Below are 22,494 nucleotides of genomic sequence, written 5' to 3'. Positions count from 1 at the left end.
AAATATTCAGGTAGATAAATTTAACATTGCAACATAAATAAATTGACATGGCAAATTAATCATTAAAAAATATTTGCAAGAAAAACGAAGGGGAAGAATAAACATCTTAGGAGAAGAAATTATGATTCTAATCTATATTTTTCTTTCTCTCGCTTTAGATCTGATACAATTTCAGTTGCTGCCTGCAACTCACTCTCTCTCACTTTGCGCCAGTACCTCCTTCCTGTCAGCTTTGTTTTCTACACTTCTCACTCGCCGTACGTCTCACACACATTGCTTCCTTCTTTAATCAAGCCTTTTTATCTCTCTTTCTGCCATCTAGTACATACATTAACTATCCAAGCCAACATTATCATAGAATTTACAGTGCAGAAGGAGGCCATTTGGCCCATCGAGTCTGCTCTTGGAAAGAGCACCCTACCCAAGGTCAACACCTCCACCCTATCCCCATAACCCAGTAACCCCACCCAACACCAAGGGCAATTTTGGACACTAAGGGCAATTTAGCATGGCCAATCCACCTAACCTGCACATCTTTGGACTGTGGGAGGAAACTGGAGCACCCGGAGGAAACCCACGCACACACGAGGAGGATGTGCAGACTCCGCACAGTCAGTGACCCAAGCCGGAATCGAACCTGGGACCCTGGAGCTGTGAAGCAATTGTGCTATCCTCAATGCTACCGTGCTGCCCGAAAATTACAAAATTATTACAGCACAAACGGACTATTTGACGGATTGTGCCAAGGTTTCTGCTGCACATGAGCTTCCTACCACCTTACTTCACCTCACCGATCAAGGTATTCTTCTTTTTCCTTCTCCCAAATGTACTTATCTGGATTCCTCTTAATGAGTGAAATCATGGAATGAAAATCTCAGATTGAAATATGCTCAATAGTTTTGTTAGTGATATCGATATTGTCCAGCTGTGATGATTAATTCTTTTAAAACATATTTTGTGGGAATATAGTTATTCAGTAAAAAGGCTGTGTGTGTAAATGACTTAATTAAACTGAGAAAAGGTTAATGGAGACAGATAGTCTGGGAGAATTGAGAAATGAAATGAGAAGAGGTATTAAATGCATGCATTTGTAAAGAAGATATGGTCAAGTGGATTTATAAGTAAATAAGTAGAGTTTAGACCTTTGCATTCGGTCTCAACAAATCCTTTAAAAAAAAAGTTCACTATGAGTGGTTGGGGATAGTTTACAAAGCAGGAGAGTCATCCTAAAAAACAACCAACTTCTTATTGCACTTAAATGACCAGCATCTAATTTCAACTGAGTAAAGCTTACCTGGGATAAATTCCACTGACCAGGTCACCTTCGAGCGGAGGATCAGCTGTTTTGCTGCATCCAGCTGCTTTTGACATCAATAAGACAACGAGACCCCGCAGTTGGAGATTATTCTTGCTGTCGTAAACAAACCCCCTGTTGAATCAAAACACAATATTAACTGACAAATAAAAGAATACAGGTTTCACACCCTCTTACTTTTCATTTTTACTGCAACCGTTTGCATAATACTTTGGCATCAGTCTACCAAAACTCTGCACACATTCATGTATTCCTTTTTAAAAAGAAAAGTTATATTTATTACATTTGATCAGGTTAGTGCACCTTTATTGCCTTGGGAATCATGATGGTATATTAGCATCCACGTGCAAAATCTATGAGAAATGCACCAACCTTTATCTTAACAAAAAAAAAACACTTAATGAAGGACTGCCAAGTGACAAATTAAATTTAGCATTTTATGTTTCATTTACATCAGGAATCGATTCAGGCAGTTGAATTTCTCTTCCTGTGTAACAGCACGCCTGAGGAAGAACACAAAAGCCGCAGAGCAGGGAAAGAGCAACTTTACAAGATGGCAATTCAGCAAAGGTTATACCACTGTTCAAGTAAGGAGGAACAGTGTTGAATACAAAGTGCTGAATCCAGACATTATATAAGCAGGAGTTCAAAAAAATGCAAATACTGTGGAGGAGATGTCTGCTGTAGGAGAAATTTACAACTTAGATACTCATTTCCTCAAATTTGACCCTAGCTGTAAAAATCCAGCGAGATTGATGGAAGTCTGTTTATTTGATAGCTGCAAGCAAGGGCTGAATTAATTTTACTTTCTGTTAAGGTTTTATCACGCTTATCAATTTGATTCAGAACTTTTCTGCTTTATACATTAACCACAGGTTATGGAAGGAATTTGATATCTGTGACATTTGCATTTTCATATTAATAATCATTATTGTCACAAGTAGGCTTACATTAACGCTGCAATGAAGTTACTGTGAAAAGTACAGTGAAGGTACTGTTTTGAGTTCAAAAGATAATACATTCTGTTTATTGCTAAACAAATAAAAGAGGCATACTGTCAAAGCTTTTCGTCTTGCACTCATCAGGACAAGCAAGATAAACCAACAGTAAAAGGAACATCAATTCATACTGCAGAATAGAATAGAATAGAACAGAGTACTGATTGGTTGGCAAATTGACTCTGATTAGGAGAGATGTTCCCATGGAGAGTATAGCACAGGACAGTTAACTGCCAAGCTTTTGCTTTAAATTCAAACCAAGCAGGTTTGAAAGGCAAGGCAAATTAGAACGACTGTGGGAGAAAAGTTGATGGCTGGTTTGGAGGGGTGAGGCGTGGCAAGCAGAATTTTTATAACATGGGAGGAGGAGTTGGGCTTCAGCAGCAAAAAGATTGAACAGTTCTAAAGTGGGGGGGGGGGGGGGGTTATTTTGCATGGGATATGAGCGTTGCTGGCAGTTTTTACTTCTTAACCTCCTGGGAAATCTTGGATACATTTCTTCACGTCCCGGAGATTCATCTTTCTTGATGGACTTTAATGCCTCCTGTACCTCCTCCTCTGTAATATGTACACTCCTCCAGACATCATGTTTATTTCCCCAATTTCCCAAATAGTGGTTAGCACTGTTGCATCACAGCACCAGGGACCCGAGTTCGGTTCCCATCTTGGGTCACTGTCTGTGCGGAGTTTGCACGTTCTCCCTGTGTCTGCGTGGTTTCTTCCGGATGCTCAGGTTTCCTCCCACAAGTCCCGAAAGACGTGCTTGTTAGGTGAATTGGACGTTCTGAATTCTCCCTCTGGGTACCGGACAGGCTCCAGAACGTGGCGACTAGGGGATTTTCACAGTAACTTCATTGCAGTGTTAATGTAAGCTTACTTATGAGACTGATAAAGATTATTTATTTATTATTCAGAACAAAGATTCTATCTTACAACTCCTTACATAATTCTGTTGCTCAACTATAAATACATTACTGATTGTAGGGAATGCAAGGACCAGTCTTGGGAGAAGCCAGTAAAACCCGATCATTACACTTGATCATTGGAATCGTAGGGTTTTCCCTACACAAACTCTTATCTGCTTTTGGGGTGAGCAACAACGATATAAGAGTCCATTTTATTCCCCGAGTGCTGCCTCCTTTGATCACTGAAGTACTGCCATAAAACCCTTCACACTTTCCTTATATAATAAAGCACACGGGATGTGATATTTCTTCACTTAAAATACTCTATCTATTAAATATCTGAAACTAAACATTCCCCCCCCCCTCCCTCCCTCCCCCCCCTCCTCCCTCCCCCCCTCCTCCCTCCCCCCCCCTCCTCCCCCCCCCTCCCTTCCCCCCCCCTCCCCCCCCTCCCCCCCCCCCTCCCCCCCTCCCCCCCCCCCCTCCCCCCTCCCCCCCCCCTCCCCCACCCCCCCCCCCACTCCCCCCCCCGAGAAGATTGATTCATTCGCTTCAGGAACCACACATTAATAGCAAGGACTATTTTATGATTCTTTTATTAATAAAGGATCCATAAATAATGTTTTGTATATCAGAATTTATGGGCTATTGGGGGTTAATGGCTACAACCTATTGAAGAAAAACTATGATAAATTAAATCCCACAGGGTGACTGAAAATTTCCAAGTGCACAGGCACAGCACGTCTGATCTGTAAAACAGGAGCACATCAATGATCTTCCTGCCAGTCTTCGATGATGAATCATGAAACAACGTTATCAAATGCAGGGATAAAAGCTAGAGTGTAAAATTAAACTATTAAAATATCCACAGTACACTGAATTATACAAGAGCATATTCTGTTTAAGTAGCAATATTATGGAAATTTAATAACCAAAATTACAATATGGAACCCTTGGGAAAATCCAGACACGAATCAGGGGAATCATTAAGTACAGAGACAAGAGAATCACACCGCCTACTCTAGCTCAGACCACTTGATGTATGTTGCAATTACTCATCTGCTGTAGGGGCTGACCATGGCTTTCCTTTTCACAAATGTCTGCTTCAGTAAAGCATTCATATTTTTCATATTACAAAGAAATAGTGAAGAAATATCTTGTGTATAGCTGGTCCAAAGATTTGAGGCAACAAGTATAATGCAATTTACAGTGCTGGTAGTGTAGCGACCAGAATTGAACACTATACTCCAAGTGTGGTCTAACTAAAGCTGTATAGAACCTTAGTTAGGCCACACTTGGAGTATAGTGTTCAATTCTGGTCACCACACTACCAGAAGGATGTGGAGGTTTTAGAGAGGGTGCAGAAGAGATTTACCAGAATGTTGCCTGATATGGGGGGCATCAGCTATGAGGAGAGATTGAATAAACTCTGTTTGTTCTTACTGGAACGACGGAGGTTGAGGGGTGACCTAATAGAGGTCTTCAAAATTTTAGGGGCATAGACAGAGTGGATAGTCAGAGGCTTTTTCCCAGGGGCTGGTTTAGCTCACTCTGCTAAATCGCTGGCTTTTAAAGCAGACCAAGCAGGCCAGCAGCACGGTTCGATTCCCGTACCAGCCACCCCGGGAAGGCAGCGGAATGTGGTGACTAGGGACTTTTCACAGTTGAAGCCTACTCGTGACAATAAGCGATTTTCATTTTCATTTTTTTCAATTACTAGGGGGCATAGGTTTAAGGTGCGAGGGGCAAGGTTTAGAGGAGATGTACGAGGCAAGTTTGTTTTTTTTTTTTACACAGAGGGTAGTGGGTGCCTGGAACTCGCTGCCGGAGGAGGTGGTGGAAGCAGGGACGACAGTGACGTTTAAGGGGCATCTTGACAAATACATGAATAGGATGGGAATAGAGGGAAACGGATCCCGGAAGTGCAGAAGATTTTAGTTTAGACGGGCAACATGGTCGGCACAGGCTTGGAGGGCCGAGGGGCCTGTTCCTGTGCTGTACTTTTTTTTGTTCTTTATTCTTTGTTCTTTTCCAATTTTTGTAACTGCAGCTTGAAGAAGTGAAGTGGGTCCTTGACACACTAAGCCGTGTCCTCGCACGTGTACATGGAGCTCAGTGTGAACCAAACACATCAGCCAGTAGTATAGGAGGATTGTAAGTTTAGGCTGGCGACTCACAGTGTGGAAGAAAGTACAGAAGAGAAACTGCTGCTTCCAAATGACAACAGACTGCAGAATTAGATAGAGCTCTGCCCAAACACAGTTACAGCTATCAGAATCCAGCACAAGTCACAACCTTTCAAAAGAAACAAGTTCTGTAAAGCTGGGAAAAACATTTCTTTAACTCCCCTCAATTGCATTCGTACAGAAACCATGGAAGCATGTTGGAAATATTTAACCGTAAGTTACAATTTTGCACCAGGATATGGAGTCACATAAAAACGGCAAATTTGTAGGGAGTTTAGCTAAAGCAGGAGCAAAGGTTCAGTGGTTGTGGTGCTCGAGGTCCTGAATTGGAATCCCACTGGCAAATTAGAAAATTGCATCCAATTCTTAAAAATCCTCTCACAGGGTGTGAAAGTCACTGGCTATGCCAACATTTATAGCCCATCCCTAATTGCCCTGGAGAAGGTGGTGGTATCTTGGTAATTGTAGGAAAGCGTCACTAAAATGGTTGATCACTAACTGAGATCTGTCACCACTACCTACTTGATCTCCATGACTCCAGTTCTAGATGATGCGGTTGACTCTCACCTCCCCTGTAGTGGCCAAACAAGGAAATCACTACAAAGTTCAGTAATAAGAGGGAGAAAATAAGATAGCTCCCACCAAAGACGACCCAGGTTTCATATCAGGACACGAATCAGGAAATTTGCTTGGGGAAATCCTCTGGAGACCAAGTTGGGGGAATCATCCCACAATTTCACATAATTTGTTCAGACTGTAATTTCATGAGCCAACATCTTAAACTTCTGTATTGTCATCCCTGAGTATGTCCTATACCACAAGTCAGAATTTTAAAATGTAAGCAGGAAATGGACTTAGGAATCCCTGCCACTGACTCCGACTTCGATTAAATCTCATAGCTTCAGGTCAAAACCAAGGCAAAATCGCTTCTGAACGCCATGTACTGGCATCCCAACCCTCAAGGGACGAGGCACGGCTCCTCCAATATGAACCCCATCTGGAGGATGCTCTGTGCAAAACAAAGCGCCAGAATGTACTCGCGGAAGGGATTTCACTGTCTACCACCCAGAGTGGCTCATCGATACCACACCTCCAAACTGGCGCAGTCCTGACAGACTTGTCTATTGGACTGAGGCAGGCAGTGAGGGAGCCAAGAAGGAAATAAGCTATTGGACGACAAACTCACCAACCTGCCTACTGCAGGCATTTCTATCCACAGTAGCACTGGTAGTTGTGATCTCGGCACAACGTTCACACATTCAAATTCTTAACCTCTACAGTGAGGACATCCTCAATCATGCAGCATGGCACACCTTCCATGCTAATTGGGACAGACAAAAGATAGATCTCACAACGTAAAACTAGGAATTCATGAGATGCTGTGGGCCATCAGCAGCAGCAGAACTGGATACCATCACAATCTGTAACCACACTTCTCCATCACTATTCAGTCCAAAGACCAACCCTGGGTCAATTTGAGTTCTGTTGCTCAACCGACATTCAGCAGTGGATAGGCCAAAATTTTGGCCAATTAAATACTGGGAAGGCCAAAGCCATTGTCCTCAGTCCAAGCACAAATAAACATTTCCTATCCACTGACTCAAGATCCTGAGAGATTTGGACAGAGAAAAGAGTGAGAAACTGTCCTCTCAAGAGTAAATCAAGAACTAGAGGGCACAGATTCAAAATATTGGCAAAAGGTGAGGTAAGTCGAAAACAAACTTCCTGAAAGGATGGTGGAGGCAGGTTCAATTGAGGTATTCAAAAAGGAATTGGATTGCTATCTGAAAAGAAAGAACGTGCAAGGTTACAAAGTCCAAAGTTGTGCAGCTTAGGTGGATTGGCCACACTAAATTGGCCCATAGTGTCCAAAGTTGTGATGGTTATGCAGGGTGACAGGGATAGGGCGGAGGACAGGGACAGGGCGGAGGGTCGATGTCATGTGAGAGTACCTTTAAGAAATAGATGTTTTTAAATGGGTGTGTATATAAATATCTGTAGTGAGAGTACCTTTAGGAAATGGGTGTTTATTACTGCAGTGATGTCAGAGAGTGGGTGGAGCTGGGCTGTCTGTCAGCTTTTTACTTTCGTTTTAGGCCAGTGTTCTTCAAAGTCGGGGGCGCCGTTGTCCGCGGCGCTCCCAATCGCGCAAATCCCCGCGCAGCAGCCAGGTTTTCATAACGCCAGCTGCAAGCGGCCGCGAACATGTTTTTAAAAAAATTTGGCCGCATGCGCGCACGATGATCGGGCAGGCATGCGCAGTGCGGCCGCTGTTTTTTTTTTAAACGGTTGCAGCTTTTTGTTTTACAAGTTCTGTACTGGTTTTTATTCATTTACATTATTCATTTAATTTTTATTTTTTTCATTTATTTTATTCATTTTACTTTTTTTACAAGTTCGGGGGTGTTTTATTCATTTTTTTCATTTATTTTATCCATTTTTTTTACAGGTGCAGGAGGGTTTTATTAATTTTTTCATTTATTTTACTAATTTTATTTTTTATTTACAAGTTCGGAGGGGGGGGGGGTTATTTGTGGGTCAGGTGAACTCCATGATACACTTTGGGATTCTCTAAACCCTGTCCCAAAACAGTTGGTTCAGACTCAATGGGCCGAATGGCCTCTTTACACACTGTAGGAACTCTATGGGTTGTGGGGATAAAGCAGGGAAGTGGGATTAGGTAGAATTCTCTTTCAGCAAGCTAGTGCAGAGTAGATGGGCTAAACTGTAATCCCAATGTTTTATTTGAGCCTGAACTGATTCTGATGTTACAGACAAGAGGGGGGTTAATTTGAACAGCCCGCTTTCGCCTCTCATCACCTGCCTGTAAACAGAAAGGTGTTTTTGATTTGCTGCCCACTTTATAAGTGGTGGCATATTTCGCAAACGTTCATTTTTGGCATGATCCAATTTTCCATTAATACCCTACAGTACATCCGAGATAGATTGAACTCAAAGGGTTAGCTTGAAAAATGAAATGAAAATCGCTTATTGTCACAAGTAGGCTTCAATGAAGTTACTGTGAAAAGCCCCTAGTCGCCACATTCCGGCGCCTGTCCAGGGAGGCTGGTACGGGAATCGAACCGTGCTGCTGGCCTGCTTGGTCTGCTTTAAAAGCCAGCCATTTAGCCCAGTGAGCTAAACCAGCCCTCAATTTGCATACGCTTATTTGCTTATTTTGTGCTTATTTGCATACGCACAATCAGCGGAGGAAGGTCACCACATTGTCTCCTATGCGCTCATACAGTAAAAGGAGAGGTAGAGAAAAGAAAGATTTACAGTCCAGAATGAAAGTCCAATGAGTCCTTCATAGAGGACAGCGAGTTGAAAACCAATGCTGTGTAATTCACGTTTCTGGTGGAGTTATCTTCACACAATGAGATAGGCATGCAGAGATGAATCAGTCTTGTAGGCAATGGTACAGAGGTTCCAATAGGGCCAGTGAAAATGGTGTCAAGTATTTAATCGAGGCAGAGCTCCTTTTATAGGAAGCTACCTGTAGGTGGTAAACTGAGCTTTCAGTCCAGCAAGGCAGTATAGCTGGTTCCACCAGCTAAAGGTTCATGTCGCATGACTCTCACCTCTCAACATTGTCTTTAACAGGGGATGTGCATCCTTTGCCGGGGTCTTTGCAATGGTTAATTGCTGCAACCCATTAAAACATGAAAGCAAGGTCGCGGAATCCTTTGTCCGAGCACACTAACAAACTGTAATTGGTTTTTTTTTTTTAATTTAGATTAGCCAATTATTTTTTCCAATTAAGGGGCAATTTAGCGTGGCCAATCCACCTACTCTGCACATTTTTGGGTTGTGGGGGCGAAACCCACGCAGGCACGGGGAGAATGTGCAAACTCCACACGGACAGTGACCCAGAGCCGGGATCGAACCTGGGACCTCAGCGCCGTGAGGCGGTTGTGCTAACCACTAGGCCACCGTGCTGCCCTAAACTGTAATTGGTTGACCTGCCTTATTAAATGCAGATGTGCCTTTGTATAGTTCTCTACATTTGGTCTGTGCAGGCCACAATATGTCATTAGCGCCTCTTCCAAGATAACAAAGTGCAAGTTTCTTCAAAACTGCCAGATGGCTCCTTTTGTTCAGGGGACACAGATAGACATAGATTCAGTATTTTAAAAAAGTACTTGGTCTTGTTTTTAAAATCTATATATATTTTCTGAAAAAATATTCAGGGTGAGGACTTAGTCCCCTCATAATGACCATATATTTGCTCTCCACGCTAAAACCTTCCACCTCCACCTCCATAACATTGCCCACCTCCATCCTAGTTCTATTGCTGCTGAAACCCTCATCCATGCTCCAGTTACACTCAAGACTTGACTAGCCCAATGCACTGTTGGTCGGCCTCTCACCTTTCCACCCTTTATAAAATTCAGCTCATTTAAACCCATCAGATTTTGGCTGTTCCTGTGAAATCTTAAAGGCCCTATGTGCAACTTGCCATATTAAAGGGAGTCGAATATATTATGAGTCTCTGGACCCAGGAGTATTTCATCTTAACAATGGGTTTGAAAAAATGGAATATATTGTATTCCAATACTAGCGTTACCCATTTTGATAGGTAAAATCCTGAATCAATTAAAGGTTTTGTTCAACAAAACGTGTCTTGCTTTTCTTCTGGCAGCCCAAATGAGATTTTGGTACAGAGAGAAGCAATGAAGTGGTTTGCTGACTGGTGGAGGATCTTGGCAGTGATTTGTTGGGTGTAATATTCTGGTGTTCAAACAGACTGACAGTTATGGTAGAACTACAACAATCTATTTCAGTTTCCGAGCTGGATTTGTCAGAAACTCCCCTAAAAAAAAATCAAGTTCCAACGTCATTGCACCACTCAACATTCACAATAGAGAAAGTAAACGCTACAACATTTCTTTAGAACTACTTTAGTTCAAAATTTGAAATTTCAGAGCAGGAAATGGGCAGAGAGTATTCTTTGTCCAGTTGATTCATTTGCTGAATACAGTTCCAAGCCCCAGCAAGGAGAAACACATCCACCGTCCCATTACTTTGTGCCTTTCCACCACCCAAAGCTGAACATGAGGCACTGCGTACATTCGGCTGACCTCATTAGGTAGCAGATTTGAATTTACGATTCTGTCATTTTCCCTCTGGCAGTAATCCTTTCTCCAAGGACCCACATTTTATGCTTGTAACTTTCAGTACACAGAATATTTTAAACATGAAAGATTTATACCTCTACATTCTAATTTTTTGTGAAAGGTGGAAGCCTGCTTTTCACCTATTTGATTATTTTTGATTGGCCTCTACAAAAACCCACACACCGACTTGATAACGTGCAGTGCTGTAAAGTCTCTACCAGCTGTTCAAGCTGTGGCTTCTTTTTGATATCTCTAATTTATCTTACCCAAAAGGAATATGTTCATGCTCTTGGCAGAATTCTATTGAAAGGTGCCCGTGCCTTTTAATCGGCAATACACTCTAAAAGAGAAATAAAGTTACCAAGCGGATTGTTTTTTTCAAATGCAGTCAGGTTATGCTGCTTGAAAACAGTTTCAGCAGAGATTTCTTACAAGTTCAGTTCACGGTACTGTAGCTTTTTGGGGGGGGGGGGGGGTGGCTCAAAATTTGAAAGGTTAAGTCTATGCTGATCGTCACTCAAAAATACAACCTTTTGCCTCTTTGACCTCAACGTGGAGGGCCCCTGGAGAGACAAGGGTGCCCGGCATCACCCGAGCCTGATGAATCTGCATGCGATTAATGTTCCCCCTTTATTTCAAACTTTATTAATTTAGTACAATAAAAGTTTTTTTTTTTAATCGTTACATTTGTGCCCAAAACATTAAAAAGTTACTTGGATTTTATTTTGAACTTTGTGTCTTATTTATTCGGTGTGTATGGCAAGAGAGAAACATGAAGAAAAGAAAAACAAATAAAACACAGGATAAAGCAGGTACAAAGAGAAATTCAGGTGCCTGCTCCTCCTTCTCCATGGGAGGACCCAACCTCTGCTCATTTGTCCCTGACAGGGTTGGGTTATGGCACATTAGTGTCACTAATTGGAGACAGAACCTCGTCGCTATACAACAGTGTGCAATGAAACTAATTTGTGCAGTACCAATTGAACTTCATCAGTCCTCATCAATAAATTAGCAGACTTCTAAATCTTGCTGAACATTGTTAATTCCCGCAACAAATATATGGTCATAAAGTTGCACAATTGTTCAAAATTGACGCCACAGTTCTTCCAATTATTTGTCGAGCCTTTCAGGAGATTTTGTGGGAGACTGGAAAGGTGTGTTTGTGGGCGGTGTGGGGGGGGGGGGGGGGGGGGGGGGGGGGGGGGTGGTGAAGTTTAAGTGATGCATGAGATTGATGCAATAATGTCACCAGAGTACAGTACCAATACTTTTATAAGTTTGTAAACCAGAGGGTACATCAAAATGACAACAAGTGCAGTATCATGGCACACCTACCAACATTCTCTCCTCTCTGAGATCCTCAAATATGTCACTGCTATCTAACTTCATGCCCATCGCTTAAAGCTCTGTGATGAACTCTTCACTCCTGCTTCTGTAATTGTCAGAGAAAGGGATGCAGCCATGTCCGAAATGACATTGCGTGAGACATGTCTGGTGCATTATTGCTCTTTGACCTTTCAGCAGCATTTATGATTGCGCATGCCATCTATTTTGTGTTGATTGCTAGTACAACGTTTCCACCACTACTCCCAGTCCCTTGGTTCCCTCTGCGTTTTCAGACTGCCGACACGGTCCTGAATGTGTCACAACTTCTTCCAGTTGAACGTCAGCAAGGCCTTTACCTTGAACCAAGTCACAAACTTTACACTGTTGCTAGATCATTTTCTTCTCCAGCCTCTCCTTCAGATTGACCATTCGTAATCCAGGACATTCTGTTCAACCACGAAGTGGGCCTCAAACCTCACATCTTATTGATCTTCAAGACCATTTCTTCCACCTCCAAAACACAATATGCCCCAGCCTCCGTCACTAAACATCTCTGTCACGTTCAGGCATGAATGGGCAGCACGTAGCATAGTGGTTAGCACAGTTGCTTCACAGCTCCAGGGTCCCAGGTTCGATTCCCGCTTGGTCACTGTCTGTGCGGAGACTGCACCTTCTGCCCGTGCATGCGTGTGTTTCCTCAGAGTGCTCCGGTTTCCTCCCACAGTCCAAAGATGTGCAGGTTAGGTGGATTGGCCATGCTAAACTGCCTTTAGTGTCCAAAAACATTAAGTGGGGGATACGGGGATAGGGTAGATGGGCTTGAGTAAGGTGCTCTTTGTAAGGTCTGGTGCAGACTCGATGGGCTGAATGGCCTCCTTCTGCCCTGTAAATTCTATGATCTATGAATGCTTTAATGATCTTCTTCCATGATGTGGAGATGCCGGTATTGGACTGGGGTGGGCACAGTAAGGAGTCTTACAACACCAGGTTAAAGTCCAACAGGTTTATTTGGAATCACCAGCTTTCAGAACGTAGCTCCTTCATCGGATGAGTGAGCTTCCTCCAGGTGTTCCATCCTCCACTGTCTTTAGACTCAAACTGATCGACATCAGTTCTTGCAAAATGTCCCTTAACTTGTTTAGTCAGGACCTCTGCCCAAGCAGAACCCGCCTCCGGGCTATCAACGAGCGAAAGCAAGGTCATCCCGCCTTCACTTCACTGATTGCTGCAAAGTGTCCTACCCCAAAAAAACATTCTGCCACCCAACATCAGTATTCATACGCTGGTTCCCCAGCCAGGGCCACATTCATTCAAAACTTTTGTGTGTGACTTTTATGTCTACCTGCAGCCCATCGTCCCTTTCCCTGCAATCTCCTCCAGTCCCAGAGCCTTGCCCAACTGTTCAACTGATGTACGAGGCAAGTTCTTTTACACAGAGGGTAGTGGGTGCCTGGAACTCGCTGCCGGAGGAGGTGGTGGAAGCAGGGACGATAGTGACATTTAAGGGGCATCTTGACAAATACATGAATAGGATGGGAATAGAGGGATATGGACCTAGGAAGGGTGGACGTTTAGTTGGGCAGCATGGTCGGCACGAACTTGAAGGGCCAAAGGGCCTGTTCCTGTGCTGTACTTTTCTTTGTTCTTTGTGTTCTTTAACTCTGTCCTCTTGTGTCTTCTCTTACCCTTCCTTCATTCAAGTACTACTGGGAGAACCTTCAGCCGCCTCAGGCCTACTGTTTGGAACCTGCTTGCTGAGCCCACCCCCGCCCCCCCCCCCACCACCACGCCCCCCCTCACCACGCCCCCCCCCCCTCACCACGCCCCCCCCTCTACTCACATTTGTAAACCCACAATGCATCTCTTTGACCAAGCTTCTGGTGACCACTGCTTATTTATCTTTGTTGTGGATTACATGGCCTGCACTGGTGTTCAGGACCCAGCCAGTGCACTGTCTGTCACAGCACAGGTTTGCCCTTGCAGCCAATATCGCACAACTGAGCTTTCAGAGTTAATGTTTCTAGTCACCTGTTAGAATCCCGGATGAGAACCCAACTATTTTCAATTTATAAATCTGTGAGAAAATGTTACTGCATTTCACAGGAGTGATCACACTGACCAAATAGCTATCTTTAACGTCAAAACAGACATAAATTTAAGCACAGAATTAACCACATTAGCAAGAAATAGCTTTACTGTTAACGGGTACCACAGTTCTTCAGTAAATGAGAAAACCTTAACTTACTTCCTAAACCTGCCAAGAATTTCAATTAAGCAAACGAATACATTTCAAATACCACTCATGAATAAAGTTAACAAGCAGGTTTCTATTTGCTTTCTCTGCGCAGAATCTTTGGAGAGGGAACCTTTCAGGACCAAACTGAAACACCCCTGTTCAGATGAGAGTTCCAGGACTAACTGACATTTTAGACAGATTGGTCCCTCCCATTAATGACATCTTTTGTATCCAAACCATAAAGCATCCTTTTGTCCCTTCTTGTAAAATGTCCCTTAACTTGTTTAGTCAGTTTAGTCTGCCCAAGCTGAACCCGCCTCCGGGCTATCAATGAGGGAAAGCAAGGACATCCCGCCTTCACTCCCATCGCTGCATTGGCGAGTCCAAAGGCCCCGAAAATAGCCATCAGCGGGCAAGGCTCCAGAACAATCCTAAGAACCCTGACATGGTTCTGGTCACTCAGCTCCTGACTTCATTACAGCCGTGGTTCAAACATGGACAAAAGAGCTGAATGCCAGCGGTGAGGTGAGAGTGACTGTCCTTAACATCAGGGCAGGGCAGCATTTGACCAAGTATACCCCAGCAAAACTGGAGTCAATGGGAATCAGGGAGAAAACTCTCCGCTGGTTGGAGTCATACCGAGCACAAAGGGAGATGGTTATGGTGGTTGGAGGTGAATCTTTTCAGCTGCAGAACATCATTGCAGGATCATTCGGCCCAATAATAATAATAGTTATTATTGTCGCAAGTAGGCTTACAGTAACGCTGCAATGGAGTAACTGTGAAAAGCCCCTAGTCGCCATACTACAGTGCCTGTTCAGGTACACTGAGGGAGAATTTAGAATGTCCAATTCACCTAACAAGCACGTCTTTCGGGACTTCTGGGAGGAAACAGGAGCGCCCGGAGGAAACCCACGCACTCACGGGGAGAATGTGCAGACTCCGCACAGATAGTGACCCAAGCCGGGAGCCGAACCTGGACCCCTGGTGCTGTGAAGCAACAGTGCCAACCACTGTTCTACCGTGCCGCTCCAACCATCTTCCCCAGCTTAATCAACGATCTCCCTTCCAGCATGGTGGCATAGTGCTTAGCACTGCTGCCTCACAGCGCAGGGACCCGAGTTCAATCCGTCCTTGGGTGACTGTGTGGAGTTTGCACGTTCTCCCCGTGTCTGCGTGGGTTTCCTCCGGGTGCCTCCCACAGTCCAAAGATGTGCAGGTTAGGTGGATTGGCCATGCTAAATTGCCTCTAGAGTCCAAAGATCTGCAGCTTGGTGGGGTCATGGGGTTACATTGTGCGAGGGCGTGCCTAGGTGGGGTGCTCTTTCAGAGGGTCGATACACTTGATGGGCCAAATGGCCTCCTTCTGCACTGTAGAATTCTAATTCTAGGTCAGAAGTGGGGATGTTTGCGGATGACAGCATAATATTCAGCACCATTCACGACTCCTCAGACAAAGAAGCAGTTCATGTCCCAATGCAGCAAGGCCTGGACAATATCCAGGCTTGGGCTGACAAGTTGCAAATTACATTCGTGCCATACAAATGTCACGTAAAGACCATCTCCTACAAGAGAGGATCTAACCATTGCCCCTTGACATTCAATGGCATTACCATCGCTAAATCGCCCACAATCAACATTCTGGGGTTACCATTGATCAGAAACTGAACTGGACTAGATAGCACCTTCAAAACCACTACCAGCCAGAAAGACAAGAGTAACAGATACCTGGGAACCCCACCACCTGGAGGTTCCCCTCCAAGTCACTTGCCACCCTGACTTGGAAATATATCGCCGTTTTTCCAACTGTAGCTGGGGGTAACAGCCTCAAGGACTGCAGTGGTTCAAGAAGGCAACTCACCACCACCTTCTGAAGGGCAACTAAGGATGGGCAATAAACGTTGGCCGAGCTAGTGACGCCTACATGCCATAAATAAATAATTTAATTTTAAAATGTTTGAACAGCAGTGGAAGACTATCCCATCTCAGAAGATCCGCCTTAGCCCTATCAACTTACGAGCTGCTTTGGGTGTTTGGGCCTTTCTCGGGGTACAAATTAAATCGAGACAAGAGTGAATATTTTGGGGCGTCTTGGCCGGGGGTGGGGGCAGGAGTGGGGAGCTGCCATTCCGTAGGCAGGGGCTCACTTTAGATACCTGGGGGTGCAGGTAGCTTGGGATGGGGGGGGGGGGGGGGGGGCTCTGTAGGTACAACATTTCTAGTTGGGGGGGGGGGGGAGAAAGAGGGTGAGAAAGATGATCTGGCACGGTGGGATGGTCTCCCTCTGTCACTAGCGGGTTGGGCACAGGCGGTTAAAATGAATGTGCTGCCACGATTCCTGTTTGTTTATTTTCCAATGCCTGCAGATTTTCCTGCCAAAGTCATTTTTTTTTTTTAAAAAGAGAAATTTTAGAAAGATATCCCTCATTCATATGGGGAGGGAAGGTGGCCAGAATTAGAAAGGTACTACTACCGAGAGGAAGGCAGGCAGGGGGTTTGGGTCTTCCGAACCTGAGGTTTTATTACTGGGCGGCGAATGTGGAGAAGGTACAGAGCTGAGTTAGAGGGGTTGACTCCCAATGGGTCAGAATGGAGGAGAGCTTTGTAGGGGGTCAGGATTGAAGGCGCTAGCAACAACGCCGGTCCCGCCGACCCCAGGGAGATACTCAGGGAGTCCGGTAGTAATAGCTTCGTTGAGAATTTGGACGCAGTTTAGCCAGCACTTCGGGTTGGGGGCATGGTCAAGGGAAATGTCGATTCAGGGGAACCACAGATTTGAGGCAGGGAAGTGGGATGGAAATTTTCAGAGATGGGTGGAGAAAGGAATTAGGACACTAAAAGATTTGCTTCTTGGGGGTCGGTTTGCAGTATTGAAGGAGCTGGGGGCAAAGTATGGACTAGAGCAGGGAGAAATGTTTAGATACATGCAGGTTCGAGACTTTGCCAGAAAGGAGATACAGAGCTTCCCAGTAGAGCCAGCTTCCACATTGCTGGAGGAGGTGTTGTCGATAGGGGACTGGAGAAGGGGGTAGTATCGGCTATGTAGGAAGAGGAGAAGGCACTGCTGGAAGGGATCAAGGTGAAGTAGGAGGAAGATTTGGGAGAGGGTATGGAGGTGGAGTTCTGATGTGAGGTGCTCCGGAGGTTGAACGTCTCCAACTCGTGTGCAAGGTTGGGGCTCATGCAGCTGAAGGTTGTATAAAGAGCGCACCTCACAAGGGCGAGGATTAGCGGCTCTTTAAGGGGGTAGAAGATGTGTGCCAACATTGACAAATGGTACATCGACAAACAATGATTGGTTACAGTGCGGAACAAGGGGCTAAACAAATCAAATACATGAGCACGAGCAGCATAGAGCGTCGTGAATAGTGTTCTTACAGGGAGCAGATCAGTCAGAGGAGGAGTCGTTGAGGAGTCTTGTGGCTGAGGGGAAGAAGCTGTTCCTATGTCTGGATCTGCACGTCTTCAGCCTTCTGCCTGATGGAAGGGTCTGAAAGAAGGCAATGCCTGGGTGGGAAAGGTCTCTGATAATGCTGTCTGTCTTCCTAAGGCAGCGGGAGGTGTAGACAGATTCAATGTAAGGGGGGCAAGCTTGTGTGATGCGCTGGGGTGAGTTCACCACACGCTGCAGTTTCTTGCGATCTTGGACCGAGCAGTTGCCGTACCAGGCTGTGATGCAGCCGGATAGGATCGCACACCTGTCGAAGTTTGTGAGATGCAGACATGCCAAATTTCTTTAGCTTCCGTAGGAAGTAGTGACGTTATTGGGCTTTCTTGACTGTTCCATCAACGTGAAGGGACCAGGACAGACTGTTGGTGATGGTGACCCCCAGGAGCTTCAAGCTATCGATCATCTCCACTTCGGAACCATTGATGCAGACGGAAGTGTGTGTCGTGCTGCGGTTCCTGAAGTCGAAGATCAGTTCCTTGGTCTTTCCGACATTTAGAGAGAGGTTGATCTCGGTACAACATGCAACCAAGTGACTTATCTCCCTCCTGTAGTCTTTGTTTTTTTTTGACTATTAAAGTTGGAATGTGGGTGGGGGGGAGCTGGTTGGTGTCATGGTTGTTTGTTCGGTTGAGTGGGGGGCTGGGGTAGATGGCCCCCCGTCCAGCTGGTCACTTGGAATGTAGGGGGGTTGAAAGGACTGGCAAGAAGTTCCAGGGTGTTTGCGCACCTGAAGATTTTGAATGCTAATGTGCTGTGTTTGCAGGAGATCCATTGGGGATCACAGACAAGGCTACTGAAGGGCTGTGTGGGCAGGTATTCCATTTGTTTTTTGATGGTAGGGTCCAGGGATTGTGGTTTTGATCAACAGAAATGTTTCTTTTTTGGTAGTTAAACTATTGGCAGACCCAAACGGGAAATATGCAATCTTTAATGTGCCGTTGGCTGGTACTCCGGTGGTTCTATTTAATTTGTATGCACCGAATCGAGATGATACAGCTTTTATCAACAAGTATTGGATTCTCAGCTGGATCGATCGGAACCTAAATCTTTGATTCCATTGGAAGTGACCAATGCTTTATTAGCTTTTGTGGAAACGATGGGGGAGTGGGGTGGGGGTCAGACCCGTGGTGATTTTTATGTCCGCGAGAGAAGGACTTTTCTTTTTTCCCTCATGTCTATCAGGTTGACTCATGGGTTGATTTTTTTGTGGTAGGTAGGTCTCCTTCCGATGGTGAAGAGGGCAGGATATTTGGCAATAGTTATTTTGGATCATGTTAAATTTGATCAAAGGTAATCCCCCTCCCCCCGGATGTGGATTGTGGGGGATTCAGCGATGGCAACGCCATTGAATGTCTAGAGGCAATGGTTAGATCCTCTCTTGTAGGAGATGGTCCTCTTCTGCTCCCCCTCTCAATTATTTATAACATTAATTTAGCGGACCAAATCCCCAGTTCAAAACAGCAATCATGTAAATTTGAATATGACAACAATAGCACAGGTAAGGCATTATTGAATTGTGACGAATGCAGGATTTTAGATGTTTTAGACGATAAACATTTGGCAATTTAAGGGTTAAAAGCTTGGTGTTAGTGTTTGACTGCAGCAGTCATATTTCTAAAAAGAATCTTGCTTTGCAAGATCAGAATGTATTTTAGGAGCCAACGGTGAAATGGACCATCGTGAAATCCTGGGCTAATGCACTGTCCTGTGACTAGGGGGAGTCCCTGAGGGGTTAAGTGTGTTTTCAGCTTGGGGAGATGATGTGATTACTGGGTGGAGCCACGGCATTCACACATTTTGAGAAACATTTTCAGTTGAGTTCTGATCTGCGTGTCCATAAGTAAGGTCTTTTGCTCTCAAAGTAGGACAGTTAACAAAGATTAATAGTATCGAAAGCAGTGCAGATTTGTCTGGGGTCAAGGGGTAGCTGAAACAAACCAGTTGAAACAGCTCTTTGAAGACATCCAGCCAAAGTCTGCAAGGTTCTAATGCAGGGGTGGGCAAACTACGGCCCGCGGGCCGCATGCGGCCCGCCAAAGGTATTTCTGCGGCCCACCAAGTCATTAAAAAAAAAAAAAATTAAAAAAAAAAAAAAAAAAAAATTTTTTAATTTTAATTTTTATTTTTTTTAAGGTTAATGGGGGGGGGGCTGTTGGGTTACTTACTGGTATAGGGTGGATACGTTGACTTGAGTAGGGTGATCATTGCTCGGCACAACGTCGAGGGCCGAAGGGCCTGTTCTGTGCTGTACTGTTCTATGTTCTATATGAGGCGCCCAGAATCATAACCGGGTGAAGTAATTATTTTACTTAATATACTATGCGGCCCTTTGTGAATTGTGAATTTCTGAATGTGGCCCTTGCACGGAAAAGTTTGCCCACCCCTGTTCTAATGGGAGCCAAGTCTGTCTGGAAAGCAAGTATTACTCTGTACCATTGGGATGTAGGATGGATTGAGAGCTGCATCTTTCTTTTTCTTTCTTGTTGTTTAATTGGGAATTGAGTAGTATTGTTTAAGGGGTAATTGTCAGCTATTTTCAGGTGTGTGGTTTAAGATTTTAATACTGTGTTAATAATAAAATTCTGTTCAATACAAAATCCCTATTTCTTCGTGCAATCACCCTGGAGCGAAGCATTCCTTCCGCACAGCCGTACAAAATAAAATATTAGGGTTTCTGCCCAGTATCCTAGCCACTGTTGGAATCTGTTCGGGGGTGGTAATGTAATGCTACTAATTTTATCTTCCCAGGATCGCCAAAAAATATTAAAGGAATCACTATGGATTAACTCTGTGCTAACGGTAGAATCATAGAATCTACAATGTAGGAGGAGGACATTCGGACCATCGAGATGCACTGGCCCTTGGAAAGAGCACCCTACCTAAGCCCACACCTCCATCCTATCCCAGTAACCCCACCCAACCTTTTTGGACACTAAGGGCAATTTAGCACTGTCGACCCACCTAACCGGCACATCTTTGGACTGTGGGAGGAAATCCAAGCAGACACGGGGAGAACGTGCAGACTCCACACAGATAGTGACCCAAGCCGGGAATCGAACCTGGGACCCTGGAGCTGTGAAGCAATTGTGCTAACCACTGTGCCACCGTGTCACAGTGGATGGAACAGTTTTCTCATCAGCAGTACGCTGAATAAACACAGGACAGCCAATTAAACCATATTTATTAAATAGCTCACAGATATCAGATAATATTGATTGTAAAAATAGCAAAGTCACCCCAGATATCAATTACAACAGGACAAGATGAAGCTCATGTCCTGGATTGTAAGGGTGGCATATAACAATAATAATAATCACTTATTGTCATAAGTAGGCTTCAATGAAGTTACTGTGAAAAGCCCCTAGTCGCCACATTCCGGCGCCTGTTCGGGGAGGCCAGTACGGGAATTGAACCCTCGCTGTTGGACATTGTTCTGCATTAGGGGAGGCAGTGGTGCAGTGGTATTATCACTGGACTAGTAATCCAGAGACCCAGGATAACGCTCTGGGTTCAAATCCCACCAGGGCAGATGGGAAAACTTGAATGTAATGAATCCATCCTGTTCACTACCCTTATGGAGGGAGTGTGAGGGGAAGTTTGAGGGTGGTGTAGGAGTGAGGGGTGTTTGAGGGTAGTGTAGGAAGGAGGGGTGGTTGAGGCAAGTGAGGGGTGTTTCGTGGTAGTGTATGAGTGAGGGGTGCTTGTGGTGAGTGAGTGGTGTTTGGGGGTAGTACATTCGGCGTCCATTAAAAAAAATGGGGATTGTGACATGCAAGGACAGCAAGGTAGCACAGTGGTTAGCACTGTGGCTTCACAGCGCCAGGGTCCCAGGTTCGATTCCCTGCTGGGTCACTGTCTGTGCAGAGTCTGCACGTTCTCCCTGTGTCTGGGTAGGTTTCCTCAGGCTATTGAGAGTTGGAGGAAGATCATATTGTCATAGAAAAGCTCAAACGATTATCTCCAACAAAAAGTACCTGATCCAGACCTTGCATCTTTCATCAGCTCAATTCCTTGAGCCAAGTCCCTGATAATTAATAGACCTCCGACTGGTCTGATATACTTGTGCTTCCGCTCAATGCTGTGAAATTTGGCTGTCAGACTGACTCAAACATCATGTCTACTTGGGTCATTCTTTCAGCATTTTGAGCTTTTCCAAATGTGCTCAGCTCGAGGAAGGGAACTCTTCAAAGTAACTCCATGATGAAGACGCAGAGCACTAGCACTGCTCACTCATTAATTGTTAGGACACAATACAAAGTATACTCCCAACTTGAAAGCCTTGTTATACAGCTTGCTTCAGTTCGACAGAATCGACCAACGCAAAACAAGGAAGTGCTCATGAGAGTTAAAATGTAAATGAAATCCGTAATTGATTCACAAAGAGGAAAAGATAAACTTTCCCTGTGAAACAGCAACACTGAGCTCCAGATTAAAACAAACCCTGGTTTATAATAATATAGTAATCTTTATTGTCACAAGTAGGCTTACATTAACATTGCAATACAATTACTGTGAAAATCCCCCAGTTGCCACATTCCGGCACCTGTTCGGGTACACAGAGGGAGAATTCAGAATGCCCAAATGACCTATCACGTCCTTCGGGACTTGTGGGAGGAAACCGGAGCACCCGGAGGAAACCCACGCAGACACGAAGAGAACATGCAGACTCCACACAGACAGTGACCCAGCAGGGAATCGAACCTGGGACCCTGGAGCTGTGAAGCAACAGCGTTACACTGTGCTACGGGGCTGCCTACCTGTAGGTGTGTAAGATGATTATGACTTTTGCAATGTTTTTCAAAAGATGTGCAACTGTATTGGTTTACACTTACCAAAATTGTATTTGGAGAATAAATAAATCCAGATTTTAAAACCATTCTATTATTCTGCTGACCTAAAAGTTCAGTAAGTCACCTGAGTAGCAGATTCCGGAACTCGCCCAAGCTAGGCGAGAAACTTA

General features: G+C 44.6%; 1 protein-coding gene across 4 annotated transcripts in view; it reads right to left on the bottom strand.

Moving 5' to 3' along the window:
- pdss2 (prenyl (decaprenyl) diphosphate synthase, subunit 2) overlaps window positions 1–22,494 on the bottom strand; it is a 262,929-nt gene that overhangs the window by 159,655 nt on the left and 80,780 nt on the right. For all 4 annotated transcript variants that reach the window (XM_038799236.1, XM_038799235.1, XM_038799233.1 and 1 more), the window contains exon 3: window positions 1,295–1,429. In XM_038799236.1, coding sequence (XP_038655164.1) covers window positions 1,295–1,429 — 135 coding nt within the window. The remainder of the gene's footprint in view (window positions 1–1,294; window positions 1,430–22,494) is intronic.

This window comes from Scyliorhinus canicula, chromosome 6, assembly GCF_902713615.1.
Source record: "Scyliorhinus canicula chromosome 6, sScyCan1.1, whole genome shotgun sequence".
NCBI classification, from domain to species: Eukaryota; Metazoa; Chordata; class Chondrichthyes; order Carcharhiniformes; family Scyliorhinidae; genus Scyliorhinus; species Scyliorhinus canicula.
The sequence above is the reverse complement of the archived record's forward strand: the minus strand, read 5'-3'. Positions and strand labels throughout refer to the sequence as shown.